Below are 15,857 nucleotides of genomic sequence, written 5' to 3' on the forward strand. Positions count from 1 at the left end.
AAACGAATAACTGTTCGATGTGTGTGCACAGAGAGAATACAGTCAAGGGTACGATCCTTGGTTACCACGCGAAGACTGGGACAAATTCGACCCTCACTTGGTGTCCGAGGGAGCGTTCGCAGCCGCTATGATATTCAGGTACGCTGATTTTCTGGAAAAAAAATCGTATATTCATAAACATTATAGACAATAGTGTTTTTATGTTATTATAATTTAACCCGTTTTCTGATTAGTTGTATAATATGCACTATTATTAACTAAAATATAAATATTGAAAATAAAGGACATTTTTACCAAAATACATATATTTTATTAAAATATCAATATTTGTAGTCCTTGTCCCTGCGAATCATTTAAAAACAGGTTTTCATTATCTCAGGAGATATAGCTATTTCTTTTGCAGGGGACATCCTTCGTACGTTATATTAATAGTCCTGGTATGTGTAGGTGAGAAAATACTGTCGTAATTATATCGATTAGGTTTAATATATTAATAATACAACGAGAGCTTTGTGTAGGTACGAAATAAATATAATTTCAGTTTGTATTTTATAGTGAACAAATGGTGCGCCAATTTCCACCATAAAATAATGATTCAATTAATAATTCCATAATATAATAATTTCCAAAATTAAGTGGGCAATCTAGGAAGACGCAAATAGATGAATATAGTTTAAACTCGGTGCAAGAGTAGTAGTTACTCGTAATTCTCGTCAAAATCCTTTCAATAAAATCGCCATAAAATTTTCGTCAAAATCCTTTCAATAAAATCGCCATAAAAATTCTTATTGTTTCGCGAACATTTCGAAAACATCTCTACGTTTTTTTTTTCATTACAACTGACGTCTCGTTTGTACATTTCATTAAATCGTACTCCGGAGAGTGCGTATGATTTCGCATAAGCTAGCTGTAAACATGCAACCCGTCAAACGACACTGTTAATGACAATTAGGCTAACCATGTACACTACCGTCTACAGCCTATGCAAGGATCATCGCTATGCGCGTGTTTAGGGCTTCTCAGATTACACTAATATTTCGTTGGCATTTTATAGTTTCTTAAAGCTCGTGCACATATTCAGCGTGAACCCTCACCTGGGACCGCTTCAGATATCGCTGGGTCGTATGATCATCGACATTATAAAGTTCTTCTTCATTTACACTCTGGTGCTGTGCGCTTTCGGCTGCGGTAATAATTTTATATTATATAAAAAAAAAATACCAGTACATTACTGTGCTTTACGGGTTGATTTTTTCGTTTAACGTTGAACAATCGCCTTTTACAGTTTTTTAGCGACTCAAAATCATTTCCGCACAACCATACTTGTCATCTACTTTATTTATTTGTTTTTTTCGTAATAATTTTTCAAGTTTTAATCATGAGCTACTATCAAATACAATATTCTCAAGTGGAATAATTCCTGAAAAAATTCGATCCACAATGACTAAATGTCAAACATGTATCTATATTATGCTGCTATGGTTGTTTATAAATACCAACATTTTATCGGGCTTTACACTTATGTCTTATGGACTGTTACACGTACAGACGAAGGGAAATGTAGTATTTGACGTTAAAAAAAAAAAAATCAATCTTTTGGCGATGATTATGTTATAGACCTCGTGGTGTTGATCGAATGATTTTCGTTTTAGGTTTAAACCAATTGCTGTGGTATTACGCGGACTTGGAATCGAAAAAATGTTACCACGACAACAACGACTTACCCGATTTCGGGAATGAGGAGAAAGCCTGTTCGACGTGGAGGCGATTCGCCAAGTTTGTACCCACACTTGTGTATATTGTATTATGCGTGCACTGTATTATATTATTATGTTTGACGTTATCGCACATAAGAACTTAAGATGTTCATTGTAGAAAATCCAGTTGAGCACGAATTGCAAATGTTTATAATAACACCGATTATTTAAAATTTTTTCACGTATAAAATAATAACGAGCTCAACTGTAATCGATAGTAATATATTTAAAATAATTGTAATTACACTCCTTTTAAAATCAATTTAAAAATAAATCAAATATAATAGGTAAAAAAAAAAAAACACTAATATAATAATAAGTGTACAAAAGCTTATATAATATATAAACGATACAATATGATGTCACTTACGTTCTTCCCAACTAACACTGTTACAAATTATAATTTCATTACACATACAGATCATATTTTTGATACGTAATAAAAAAAAAATTATAAATGAATAATGAAATTTAAGGGGGGGGTGGCAGTCCACCTGGGCCTCCCAAGATACGTGTATGTCTAGATGATATTATAGGTAACGTAAATAAGTTTATTGCAACATCAACAACATTTGAAAATGTTACATAAGTATATAAATTACAAAAGTTGCAAACTCATCCTATGAGCAAAGGTATTAGGTGTACTATGTACGAACTGTTTTCTCCAATTCATACTACAGACGTAAATCAAAATAACATATTGTTTAACACCGATGTATGGTAATGATGATGACGGTGCGTGGAATTTTGCTGTATCATTATTGATTCTCTTTCTATCTCCCTCTCTCTCTCTTTGATATAATTGTTATTATATACACATTGAGATATCACGTATTTCGTATGCTTGAAATCAAACCACAGCCCTTACCCGAAACATTATAAATTGGTAATGTAATTATCGTTTCGTACACTTTGCATGCGTTATTAATTGACATGCTATAGTTCGATGTAATTTCAATAAGATATTCGTTCGGAAAATGTACTCGCCGTTTAATACGATTATAAAAATATTTGGTACCATAATTCGTATTCCTGGGCCGGCGCAACGGCAGTGCAACCGGTGCACCTGAATAGGGCCTCGTGGAAAACAAATCATTACTGAATAAATATTATAATTTAGAAAATATTACATTATTAATGAAAATATAATATTTTAAACTATAGATCCAAGCGAAAAGTCAAGAAAAAAATCGTTCTAAAATATATAATCAATAATAAATAATATAATATATTATTTTATTGTATATTAACTAAAAATTATAATTACTTAATAATATAATATAGTTAATAATATAATTAATTAAATAAAAATTATAACTAAAAAATAAAGGGTGTATATTAAACATTAATTGTTGTGTATTATTTTATTTCAACTATTTTGCACGGGGCCCCGCAATTTGTAGCGCCGGTCCTGTCCATGGGCTGGGACTAAATATGTTTCACGTTCAAGTGGAAAACAATCATATATTTTATTAAAACCAATACAATAACGAATACAATTTACGTGATACTTGTCAATATTTAATATTTCATCGGAGATTAAACCGATTTTTCTGTAAAATAAGTGCACGTCGATATAATTGCGTTTTACACATCAATCGTGTTCTGCAAAAACTTTCGATCAATAAAATGTATTTATATTGTAGTACAGTCTTATAAGGTTTTCGTTTTCCTCAGCATATTTGAAACATCGCAGTCGCTGTTTTGGGCCGGTTTTGGTCTGGTGGATTTAACGGCATTCGATCTCACAGGAATTAAAAGCTTTACGAGGTTTTGGGGTCTACTGCTGTTCGGATCGTACTCGGTGATCAACATTATCGTTTTGCTAAACATGCTCATCGCTATGATGTCGAATTCATATCAGATAATCTCGGTGAGTTTACAGTAATCTTTTCGCCGGGCACATTGACGTTTTGCACTCTTATCTCGCCTTTAGGAACGGTCCGACATGGAATGGAAGTTTGCACGCAGTTCGTTGTGGATCTCGTATTTCGAGGACGGGGACACTGTGCCGCTTCCGTTCAATCTGTTCCCATCGCTGAAAAACGTCAAACGCATGATAGGTCTCGAGCGGACCAAACGGACGTCCGGATCGATGATTGTACGTAACGTAAAGTTTATCAATAATTTATTATACAACTCATAGCGGAAAATGTTGATCGATCTATTTGTACCGATTGATTCATGTTCGTAGTTCAAGTGCAGGGAAAAAGCGCTAGCCCGGCACGACATTGTTATGCGGCTGTTGGTGAGACGTTACGTGACCGCGGAACAACGCAAGACCGAAGAATTCGGCATAACAGAGGATGACGTGATGGAAATACGACAAGACATATCGTCAATGAGATTCGAGATGGTTGACATATTCAGACAGAATGGATACAAGACGCCCAAAAAGGAACACGATTCGAATGTCGGTAAGAATTTGTCTGGATTTTTCTATTATCTTTACATTATTATAATCAAAGATGGAATTGCGATGGATACATTTCATGAAACTTAATAATACATAGGAATCCTTTTAAGAGATTATAAATACACGTTATAAATATCCAATATTCTAATGGGTGCCCAGCTTCCCCATAATAGTTTCAATGGGTGCCTTAGCCCTCGGTCACCCATGTATATAGAGCCTATGCATAGGACAATTTTTCTTCCTTTTATTTTGGAGTACATAAAAACGTAGATCTGTAAGGCAAAACATATTTCCGGTGATTCTGATTGTTCAGAAGTTAATAATTTTTTTTAGTTATATGTCCTTTTAAGATATATTTATTTAAAAATAATGAGAATAAAAAATATATGAGATTCGATGATTTGGGAGATTATACCAACAATGTTCACGGTTTTTCTTGCTAAAAATAAGCAATATATATGTATATTGAACTGTATATAAGCATATCCATTATAATATAATGATTGTATTACTATTTAAAAGTGTCATTTTTATTGTTTTTGAGATTTGCAAATTTTCACTTTTTTCTCTTTCACCGATTTAAACGTCGCCAGGGCATAGTGCAATAGTACGTTTGAACAGGGAGCCGCGACATGCGTATATCATATTTAAATGAAATTTAACATTTTCGTTTTGTTTTTGCACAGCTCAAGGCAAGAAAGGTCGGGTAATGGAACGCAGACTGCTGAAAGATTTCCAAATCGGTCTGGTAGAGGGGCTGATACAGGACGCGATTTCGTCAAACGATAAGGGTCCGAAGGACGTGTTCAGCAAGATCGCTAAGGCGATTGGGCGACGAACCAGCCAAGGCAGCAAGAAAAAGGACTGGAACGCTATGGTGCGGCAGAAGAGCGTAATCAGGGACCCGATCGGCAGCACGGCCGAAGGCGCGGAACGACGGCACCGGCAGAGCGTTCGCCGATACATCCTAGACCACCAGAAGGACAGCCTGATGTCGATGGACGCGAATAAGCTGGTCGAGTATAACCCGCTGCTGGCGGAGATCGCGCCAGCAGCCCGGGTGGCATACGCAAAGTTTAAGATACCGAAGATTAAGCAAGAGTACGAGGAGAACACGATAGGCGCGGACGAAGTGTTCGAAAACGCGCCCTCCGTGAACGTGGTGGACGAGACCAAGACGAAGGGATCGATTGCGCGGCCGAGGCCGAAGAGCACGCGGAAAGCGCCGGTGGCGGGGGCGCTGCCTTATCCGTCAACGGCGGGCCCGGTGAACAAGGGAGAAGACACGGGAAAACCAGCGAGTGCGACGCCGCAGCCGCAGGTGGAGATCGGAGACGTTGCAAAGCCGCTGGCGAAAGAGTTGGAACAACACAAGTCCGCGGAGACATCGAAGGATGTGGAAGTGCCGCGACCATCCACGTCTGGTTCCGGTGCTATCGGATCCGGAAGGGATGGAGGGTCCGCGAAGGAAGTAAGTAAAGTGGACCGGGAAAAAGATGCGGATAAAGCGAAGCACGTCAGTGGCGAAGCGAAGGACGATGACGACGAAAAGGGTGCAGGTGGTGGAGCGAAAGATGCGGACAAAGAAAAGGACACAGACGAGTCAAAAGACGTGGATAATGCTAAGGATGCTGAGAAGTCGAAAGATGCGGGTAAATCAAAAGCCTCGGGCAAAGACAAAGACGATAAACATTTGAAACCAGAATCACCGAAACGATCGGCTAGCCCGAAAAAACCCGGTGGAAAATCGAAAGTCACTGGAGAAATACTGACCGGTTGGTTATAAAATCGGCCGCAATCGCCTGTTCTTCTTATGGAATTAAAAAGATAAATATAAAATATGGCATGGTTAGTGGTGGTTTATAGGGTATACTATAAATATCACGAATCACCGGAGTGTTTACCGCATAGAATGTCCACGCAGCATATGACCTTATCGAAATTAACGTTAAGTTCTTCAGTCTGTTGAAATAAAACCTAAATTCGGACTACCGACTGCTTTTTCAGTTGATTGATCGATTTACGTGTAGTTTCTATCGAAAATATCAATTATTTCTTAACTACGATTCCATTCCGTTACAAAAATCTGCAGTCCGTTTTCAATCACTATTTTTGCAAGTCGTGATCAAAGTTGTTATAGTTCAATTTTTATTTCAGACCGTTTTTTTATTGGGGGGGGGGGGGTTGCTATATGCGGTATGCCTTGGGAGTAAAAAATTAATAAATAAAAAAAAAATTTTCGGAGGGGTATACATTTTTTTTCTGGGGGGAGGAAGGTTAATAACTCCTGAAATAAACACGGTCTGAGACCAGAGTTGAATGTTTTTCAGATTCAACAACTGATCATCGCTTCCATGTACCATAAAACTGTTTAAGTTTCATCAACGATTAATTTAACGTTATACAAGTAACGTCCGTCCAGTAGGAAATGGATTTATCATACCAATACATTGCTCTTATAACTGAACTCATGTAATACAATATCATGGGATGGACGCTAATCTAAAAACCGAATAATATTGATGCGAGAGTTTGTACGAGCAATTATAATATTAAAATACATAATTAGACTTTATGGCGGTAGGCATTTCGGATGATTAGATAATATTTATATATTAACTTATGATTACTAAATAATTTTGTACACACAGGGTATTTCTTGAAAATTCATTAATTTCATTTGGCCGGGACATCATCAGTAGCCAAACCGTTTGAAATTAGTAAATGTTCACGAGACACTCGATGATTATAATATTAATAAAACGATTTTCTTTTAATGATTATATACTGTTATACAATTTTATATTTTAAAATACTAATATAAATAATATGTGGAAACAATGCCCGAGGTGTACGTTTATTATATGGTATATCCGGCACGGTATTCCTGAGAGCCGTCAAGTATCAAACTACACAGCAATATCGCAGTCTTACTATGCACGTAACGATGCTTAGAAGTTATTTACCTTTTCCCGTAATAATACGATTGATAACGTTATTTTCGGTAACACCTCGATCGTGGATTAGCAATAGCGCTCGATATATTTTTTTTTTTTCAACGACGCCAAATTTAATCGAACGATAATTTGAGTACGATAATCGGCTATTGGACGATTAAGATCGTTGTACCTTTTGGCTAGGGGGGGGGGGGGTGCCACACGGACGCACTAAGTACGCGCGTTGTGATGGATGTACTATTTAATGCTCGCACTAGAGAGGGCGCACGAGCGTCGATATGACGTCCGTTAAAAATTTTTTATCATTTACTGTGTGTCTTACTAACTTATATCTACTTCATAAGCGCAACTAGGGTACAACATCTGGGAGGGAGGACTACAGCTCTCCTACCAAAACTTAAAATAACCTGTAGGTTACTCTTACTCTTATATAGTATTTTAATATATTTTAAATTCTGAGCCAAGTTGGATTTACAGCAATATGTCTTTTTTTTATTTGAGACACTATTGTGAATTAAGTGTGCTGTATGTGGTATGCCGTGTATAACATGAAATAATTATGGGGGGGGCCTAATTCATGATCCGAGGGATAAGCCCCCATAGCCCCCCTCTAGTTGCTCCTTAAACTTTTCAAACTCTTCGTCCGCACCTAAGATTCTACTTATATATATATATATATTATTCTAGATTCTACTTGGTTGTAAAGTTGTAAAGACGTATTGCATACTGTTTTCACAAAGTTTTTTTTTAAATATGGACCCAGATGAGGTTTTTTCCTCTAGTTCGTTAACCTATTTATACCTAAAACAAAAACAGACTAAAAGGAAATATTGGGTTCTTCCAATAAATTTTGAACGATTTACAAATGGTCATTACGTGAAGTGTACCTATGTATTATATTGTATTAATTTTATTATACGGTTGATATTTATGGAACGTTTATCGGGTTGACCGGATGTTATTAACAAATTAAATACTTATATGAGTTACCTGCAGGCGTTGTAGTTGTCGCACCAACGTCAACGAAGTGTTCGTCAGTTTATAAATTATATTACATAGCATATTCCTATTCGTCGAGTTATGGAAAGTAATGAAATTAAAATTACACGAAGTGAACGAAGTGAAGATCTAGTATCAGTGGCGGCGTGACGGCAGATTTTTGAGTCAGTGGGTGGGTAGGTGGGTAGGTATTGACCATTGGGTATCGAGTGGGTATGTAGTATGTAGAACGAATAGTGGGGGAGCTACTTTTACAAGCTACCCTTTTTTTAAAAAATTCTTTTTAGGTGGGTGGGTGGGTGGGCAAAATCCTAACAGGATTTATGAAGTAAAATATTTCGCGTCGCCACTGTCTAGTATTATTAGATAGTGATAAATAAAGACCGGATATAATTGCATTAAAAATATCTTAAAATTGTACTAAAAAGATGCCAAAATTGCAGTATAAATATATTTATATATATAATAATAAATATACATAAAAATTACATAGTAAAATCATATCAAATATATAATCATTAATTACTTACTCAAATAATATTATGGACATTAATATAATATTTACAAATTATATACATCTCTAAATTGTGTTCTTGAAAATTGTATTGTGTGTTACTTAAAATATGTTATATAATGAAAAAGTACGTTCACCGTCCACACTCGTTATCGATGCATATAAAAAATAATTTAAAAAATTTGGTGTTATATCTAAAAAAAACATCTTAATTTCCTGTCATAATCTCAGAGTAAGTTTAATAGTTTAATATTCTTCATTATTTCTGAGAAATTTTAATTTATCTACTATTTTTCCATTGGGACGGGAATATTTATAGAAATATTTTCAATTTCACTAAATATGTTTAAACTATTTAGTAATTGATTATTTGATTCTTCTAAACTTGTGAGTTGTGTGGATAACTCAGATAAATATAACTTTAAAAATCATAAACTACATTTAACTACATGTAAAAATTTACGTTGTAGTTATATTTTTTTTGTAAAATCACTTTGGAAATAATTATTTGTATATTTTATCACGCGGAGTATACAAAAATTGTAATAATTGCAAAAATTGCGAAATTGTTGAAAAATGCAAAAAATTGCATTATTAAATTAAACAAGACGACAGTAATCAATCTAATTCGTATACATATTTGATCAGATTTTATTTACCGGGTATCAATAAAAAGTTGCAATAATAATTAAATTCGGTCGTTAGTGATAAATATCGTTTTATTCTGAAAATTAAGGGCACAAGAAATATTTAGAGTACGTTGGAATACGCTATCTCGCTATAACTAATTTATAGATAACTCATTTTTCATTACATATCTATTAAATATTTTTATAATTCTACATTTTTTACATTTTTTTTAAACATATTTATATAACGTATAACTTTTTCCAAGAATATTTGTTAAATGATAAGTAATAAATAGTATGCAACATTGCACGTTCTCGATCGTATTAATTTTTGAGGTTCTTTGAGTCATCGCGGTAAGTTCTTTGTTAATTTTAAGTTTTCTCAGTCGTTCGGCTAAAAAGGTATAACGTTCTCAATGGTTCGATAGCAACTTTTTCTTATCAATAGAACGTCGGATTTGATTGACATTTTATAACGTATCGCAAGACGAAGATTTCAATAACCGATCTGTTCGATGGAAACGATGCGTTAATTACTCTCAATTGACTACTGCAGTAATTGCGCAGGGTGTCCAACGGAGATGTATAGGATGAATTCATCGCGATATGTCCTGAATCAATGAAAGGATAATCGAATTCGGTTTTTTTCACTACACGACTCACAGCCATAAGAACTACGTACCGTAGCGAAAAGAACCGGTTCTGGAACCCTTTGAATATTGGGAACCGGAATCTCACTGAAACGCTAATTTAAATTAATTTTTAAAACCAGAACCTCACTGGCACCCTTATTAGAATTAATTTATCTTTAAGTAACTCGCGCATTATATGTGACGTATGCTGTTGTAAGAATGTATATCATACATAAATCATGAGGTGAAAAAAAAAAATTACCGACGTACAAACATAAAGTCGAGTTATTAAATGAAACACGTTCGAGTTGAAAATCATCAACTCTTTCGTCGCAGCGCTGCAGACGTTTTACAGTGAACGAAGAATCGTTTGTGCGTTTTTTATTTTTATTTTTTACATATATAGGTATATAATATTGTATAATTATTTGTACTAAGAATTAAGAATTGATGTATCGAAATGATTTACGTAAGAGACTACGAGAGAAAAAAAAAATAATAACAAAAACGGTGTATAGGTACGGAGGTATATCGATTGTCAAAGAAAAGCCGTTCATCATCGAGTTCTCGAGACGTTGTTGAATCGCAGTCGTGTAATTATTTATTTTTTATTTTTCATTTTTTTTCGTAAGCCGAGTGAAAATATGAGAACGACAATCCAGATAAAAAATTATGTTTTGACGCCATTCGCTTAGTTAAAAAAAAATAAATATATATACATTTGTTTATCGTTAACATCACATCGCGTACATACACCGTGTACTTGTTATGTTTATAATTGAATAAAATATGTGCTGAACGAACGCGGTAGATATATAAATTAATCGAAACGATAACTGTTTCGCGTCGAACGGATTAGACGACGGAGGAAAGAATATCACGTGTTTCACCAGTTTTATCCTTATCGATAATCGACGACGGCGTTTGGCGAGCGGACCGATTGTGTGCGTTCAAGGTGGAAAAATGCCGAAGCAAAGGTACCGTTGTGACGCGGAACGTAAAAACTATTCAACGTCGTAGCAATTCAATCGCCATGATTATTTATGTTCGCGTAAACACCAGGGGCGTATTTAAACTTATTTCTAGGGGGAGGACTCAAATTTTTTCTTTAATTGAGACTCAAAATTTACATGTAAAATTTTTGGTAATATTTAAACCAGGTGAATCCTTGATATTTGTGGTTTTTTTTTTAAATCTAATGCTGGATCCACTTAAAATCGACTTTCGTTAAGTTTTTTTCAACATCTGTTTGTGTTTTGAAAGTTACGCTTGTGTTTTATTTGATTTTTCACTAAGTATGAACCCGACAAAAAGCCCAATTCAGTATTCACAGCCATGCGTAATTTGATTTCATTATAAAATGATTAAAAAAATTTGAAATGTGTATCTCACATATAATCAATTATTTAAATACGAATTCAGTGGGAGGCGATCGCCCCTTCGCCCCCCTAAAATACGTCCATGGTTGATATGATCCTCTCGTTTCACGAACGTCGTATCAACAGCCCAAAGTGACCACAACTATTTCGATCAGCAGTCAATCAGCGGCAAACGGCAGTTTTGATTGGGGGGGGGGGGGTTGTGATTTCGTTACAGTTCGATCGGAATCATGAAAAAAGGGGTGAACACCGCAGACATGTATCTATGGAGGTGCAAGAGTACGGAAGGGCGTGGATAATTATATGTCGCTTGCCTCGACGCCCATTAATTAATTTGTGGACTGTACGATGTGGCGGGATTAAAGGTAGGAATTTATGCGGTTATGGAACTTTCTTCTACCGGAATATTAATTAACCCAGCCTAGGTTAGCGATCACTCCGCCTGCGCTTGACCGAAATTAGGTCTACTGGGCAACGATCAAAATAAATAATAATTAATGGTTGGATAAACTAGATCGGTTGTTGCCGTTTTTATTTACGCAAACAATATCTAAAATTCATAGTGGGCACACGCATAATCTACAATCTTAATAATATACGAGTTTATTTATAAATTAATTAATGTAAAATGACAAATGAAAAACAATGATGGACAAAAAAGTAGTAGTAATACTTAACAATGTTTTAATGTTTGCTATATATAATAGTAATAAACATTTTAACACATAAACATTTTTTTTTAGGCTGTCGTGCAACAACAATGGTATAATAATTATAATTATGATTTAAGTTTTGGAAAAAGAGAGAGGTAATCGAACTCCGTTGTCTTGGTTTATCGCGCAAAGCGCATTGGTAAATTATTCTTAATTGACGTTGGTCGCTACAACAAGGTTCGTGAAATATTAAAAAACAACCGGAAATTAGGTCTTAAAATGTTCTTCACGGCCGAGACACGTGTTAATAAAAGTCTTAAGACCAGTGACTAATTCAGTTATACGCACCTATGAAATATGCAAATTAAAGTACGCACATAAAAATTATATTTGTATACCATTTTTTTTACATTTTTTTTCTTTTTACAAGAAAACTGAGAAGATATATGAGTAAAATAACAATCACGTTTTTGTTACACAACATCCGATAAGACTACCGAACAATTATTTTAATACGGCAAATTCATTATAAGCCTCAATCTTAATCGAATATTTAGATTAAAAATTATTCTTGCCGGAAAAGGAACTGTCATATCTTTCCCAAAACGATCAGCAATCGTCTCGTAATAAAGTTCGCTTGTCAATTTGTTCACAATACCGTCATGTACTCGTGTAACATGCATAATGAATCAAGTATCTTGTTTGCACTTGCTGTTCGTAACAAAGTTTTCATTCCATCTGTAACGTACTAAATGACCGTTCTGCATTACAAATGGTGGCCGGTATGGAAAGGTTAACAAATTTTATTTTGACAAGGAAAATGGATAAAGTTTGGTGATAAGAGCGTAAAACTCCATCCAAGAGAAAAACCTAAAAAAAAACCAGGAACTCAATTCGTCATATAAGGTTATATTGGGACTCAGTTCTTATGCAGCCCTTAATACTCTAAGCTACACCGCATTATATTAATTTATTTCTACATATACCTACACTATTTATTTATATATTTATTTAGAAGTGTTAACCGTTTACTAATTTTTGTTTCGTTTTATTACTTAATTAAAAATAAAACGGAAATTTATTTTATAAGTCTCTAATTACAATAATATACTTGAATATTGGAATACGTGGAACATTACATTGGTTTTCTTTATATTAGTAAAGGGTCGTAATTAAGAAGCTGATCCAAACCCAAACTCGAGTAATATTGCCCAAGGTTACAGGTACATCCTTTCAATAATAAATATAAGTTATATTACTTATTAAGTATTTATAACAAAATCAATTAAATTTATGTTTCTATAACTAAAAATATTGTAACTATTACATTATTATAGCTAGCAATATTAAAGTCTTCTTTGTTATGTCTATAGTATTTTAAACTAACCCTAACCAATTAATGTTAGTTATTTTAGTTATTCTAATTAATTAGTCCCACATTTATTTTTCATTTTTTTTTAACACTCAAAATTTTAATTTTCATTATATTAATGATCTTGTAGTAAGTAAATCATGTATTTGATTGCACATAAATCAGATAGAGTCCAGGCATAAGGATTCCTATTTTTAATTTTTTCAGTATTTAAATGTTTTTATTTCAACTCGAACTTTAAATTTATTTATTTTTATCGTTACATTTTTAAATCTAGCAATAATATAACAATTAAATATTTTCTATAATTTAAATAATATTATGATCTAGCCTAAATCAATTATAATTTATTCAATTTTTATTTTTATTTAAATAATGAATAATTTAAATTATAATACTAATTTAATTTTTATTTCAATTAGATGTATATTTATTTTAATAAGTAGGTAGAATAATTTAACAGTGTTAAACGAAAACCATTTAATATCATCATAGGACTGACTCGAAAGAAAATAAAAACAATACCGTAACAATAGCAATAATATAACTATTTCTAGTGATATATACTGTGTGATGAGACAAGAGAAAACAAATTCAGTAAGAGTTGTTATGAAAGTGAATATTGAAGGAAAAAGAGGAAGAGATAGACCAAAAAAGACGAGGGTGGCCGACCCAAAATGGTTGGGAGAAAGGCGAAGAAGAAGAAGAAAAATAAGACTAGTAATATATACTTTATTATTCAATATCAATTATATTCTATAAAATAGTAATTAAATGTTATATTTTACAGCCGACAGATATTTAGTCTTTAATTCCTAATGAAACCAAAATATAAAAATGAGCAATCAATACATTACGAACTACTCGTAGCAGATACCAGTGACAGGAAGTGAACGATTTCAGTATAGTTTTGAAGAGCTTCAAGGTAGGGCGTTATAAAAAATATTGAAATTGAAATTATTGTAACCCTTATAGTTTGGATTCGAGTCATAGTTTGTGCGATACCCGATCGAGCATATGACTGTACCACTTGAAATCAGTGGACCAACGCGCGAGACGAGAAATTAATGTTTATAATGGCTTTTTTGAAAGAGTAAGATGAAGGAGAACCTGGTAGCGAGTTTTCGAGGTCTGAGTTCTAGAGAGTTACAATTTTTGTATTCTGAAGTGTGAGGTTCTTTTTTTCGGTGGTAGGGGATAGAGCTACACACGGTGTTCATGACGTGACAAGAGTACGGCCTCTTTGTCCATATACGTCCTGTGTGGTAGCTAGCAATTCGACATTTACAACCTTTTGAAGGTTTTTGATTCTACAGAGCTACAGTCGTCGGTAACCAACTGCACTGAGTAAAAACTCAATTTATACTTGGAGCCGTACGGTAGCTGAAGATTTGGAAGTCGAATTGCGACGTTAGGGATGATACAGAGCTACGAATGTCGGTAAATACCGCACAGTAGCTATTCTTTTGTTTTGTGAAAAGAGGTCTTGTCTGGAAGTGTGAGGTTTTGGAGAGTGTAGGACTACAATTGGTGGTGTATAAGTACGAGGGAGAGAAAAGTACTTTTTGGAAGTGATAGAAGTTTGAGCAAAGGTACCGATCGGTAAAGACTGGCCTGTTAGTGGATTTATGTGAATGATGAGTGTTCATAAGTCGCGGAAAATCTGGTTGTGTTTAAAGGGTGAGGTTCATTCGTGGGGGGTGGGTAAGAGCTACACACGATGTTGTACATATGATAAAAAAAAAAAAAAAAAAATGTATGACAATTTATATCCCGTGTGGTAGTTAGCAATTCAATATTCGAATTGCAAGGTTTGTGATAATAGAGAGCTACAACCGTCGGTAACCACCTGTCAAGAGAAGCAACTGATTGCTTATTTGGAGCCGCACGGTAGCATTTCGTATGTTTGGTGAATTGCGGTCTTATCTGTGGTAGTTTGATTTGATTTGGAATTGTGAGGTTTTCACGTCCTGAAGTGTGAGGTTCTTTTTCTTGGGGGGTGGGGACAGAGCTACATACGGTCTTCCTTAACGTGGCAAGAGAACGATCTCTTTGACCTTGGAAGTCTCGTGTGGTAGCTAGCAATTCGACTGTTAGATTAGAAGATTCATAATACTACAGGGCCACATTCGTCGGTAACCAACTGCATAGAGTAGAAACTCAGGTTATATTTGGAGCCGTACGGTGGCTGAAGACAAGACAGTCGAATTGCGAGTGTAGAAATGTTGCAGAGCTACGATCGTCGGTAACCACATAGCAAGAGCAGCAGCTCGTTGCTTCTTTGGAGCCGCACGGTAGCTGATCTTTTTTTTGTTAAGTGAACTATGGTTTTTTCTAGAAGTGTGAGGTTTGATGGTGCATTTGGACGTGAAAACGAGAGGTAAAAAATTGGTTTGGAAATCGGGCCAGTCCAAAAGCCATTAGATGTTAACATTTCGTCACGTTTATTTGTTTGGTGCACACGCATATGTGCTACGACTATATGTGTGGATCGGGTGTATATTCAATGACCGTCTCCAAAGAAAAGAGGCCAAAAAAACAAAAAAAAA

At 34.6% G+C, this 15,857-nt stretch overlaps 1 protein-coding gene across 5 annotated transcripts in view; it reads left to right on the forward strand.

Annotated features, from left to right (window-relative positions):
• LOC112692406 (transient receptor potential protein) overlaps positions 1 to 6,931 on the forward strand; it is a 35,936-nt gene extending 29,005 nt beyond the window's left edge. For 3 of the 5 annotated variants that reach the window (XM_025567075.1, XM_025567076.1, XM_025567074.1), the window contains exons 11-17: positions 32 to 138; positions 1,055 to 1,188; positions 1,653 to 1,776; positions 3,435 to 3,630; positions 3,694 to 3,858; positions 3,952 to 4,174; positions 4,860 to 6,931. In XM_025567075.1, coding sequence (XP_025422860.1) covers positions 32 to 138; positions 1,055 to 1,188; positions 1,653 to 1,776; positions 3,435 to 3,630; positions 3,694 to 3,858; positions 3,952 to 4,174; positions 4,860 to 5,959 — 2,049 coding nt within the window. In that variant the 3' untranslated portion in view covers positions 5,960 to 6,931. Of the gene's footprint in view, positions 1 to 31; positions 139 to 1,054; positions 1,189 to 1,652; positions 1,777 to 3,434; positions 3,631 to 3,693; positions 3,859 to 3,951; positions 4,175 to 4,859 lie in introns of those variants that run through there. The other 2 variants (XR_003149414.1, XM_025567077.1) reach the window with 2 other exon arrangements.
• The last annotated feature ends 8,926 nt before the right edge of the window (positions 6,932 to 15,857 follow it).

This window comes from Sipha flava, unplaced genomic scaffold, assembly GCF_003268045.1.
Source record: "Sipha flava isolate LNK unplaced genomic scaffold, YSA_version1 73_pilon_pilon, whole genome shotgun sequence".
Lineage (NCBI taxonomy): Eukaryota > Metazoa > Arthropoda > Insecta > Hemiptera > Aphididae > Sipha > Sipha flava.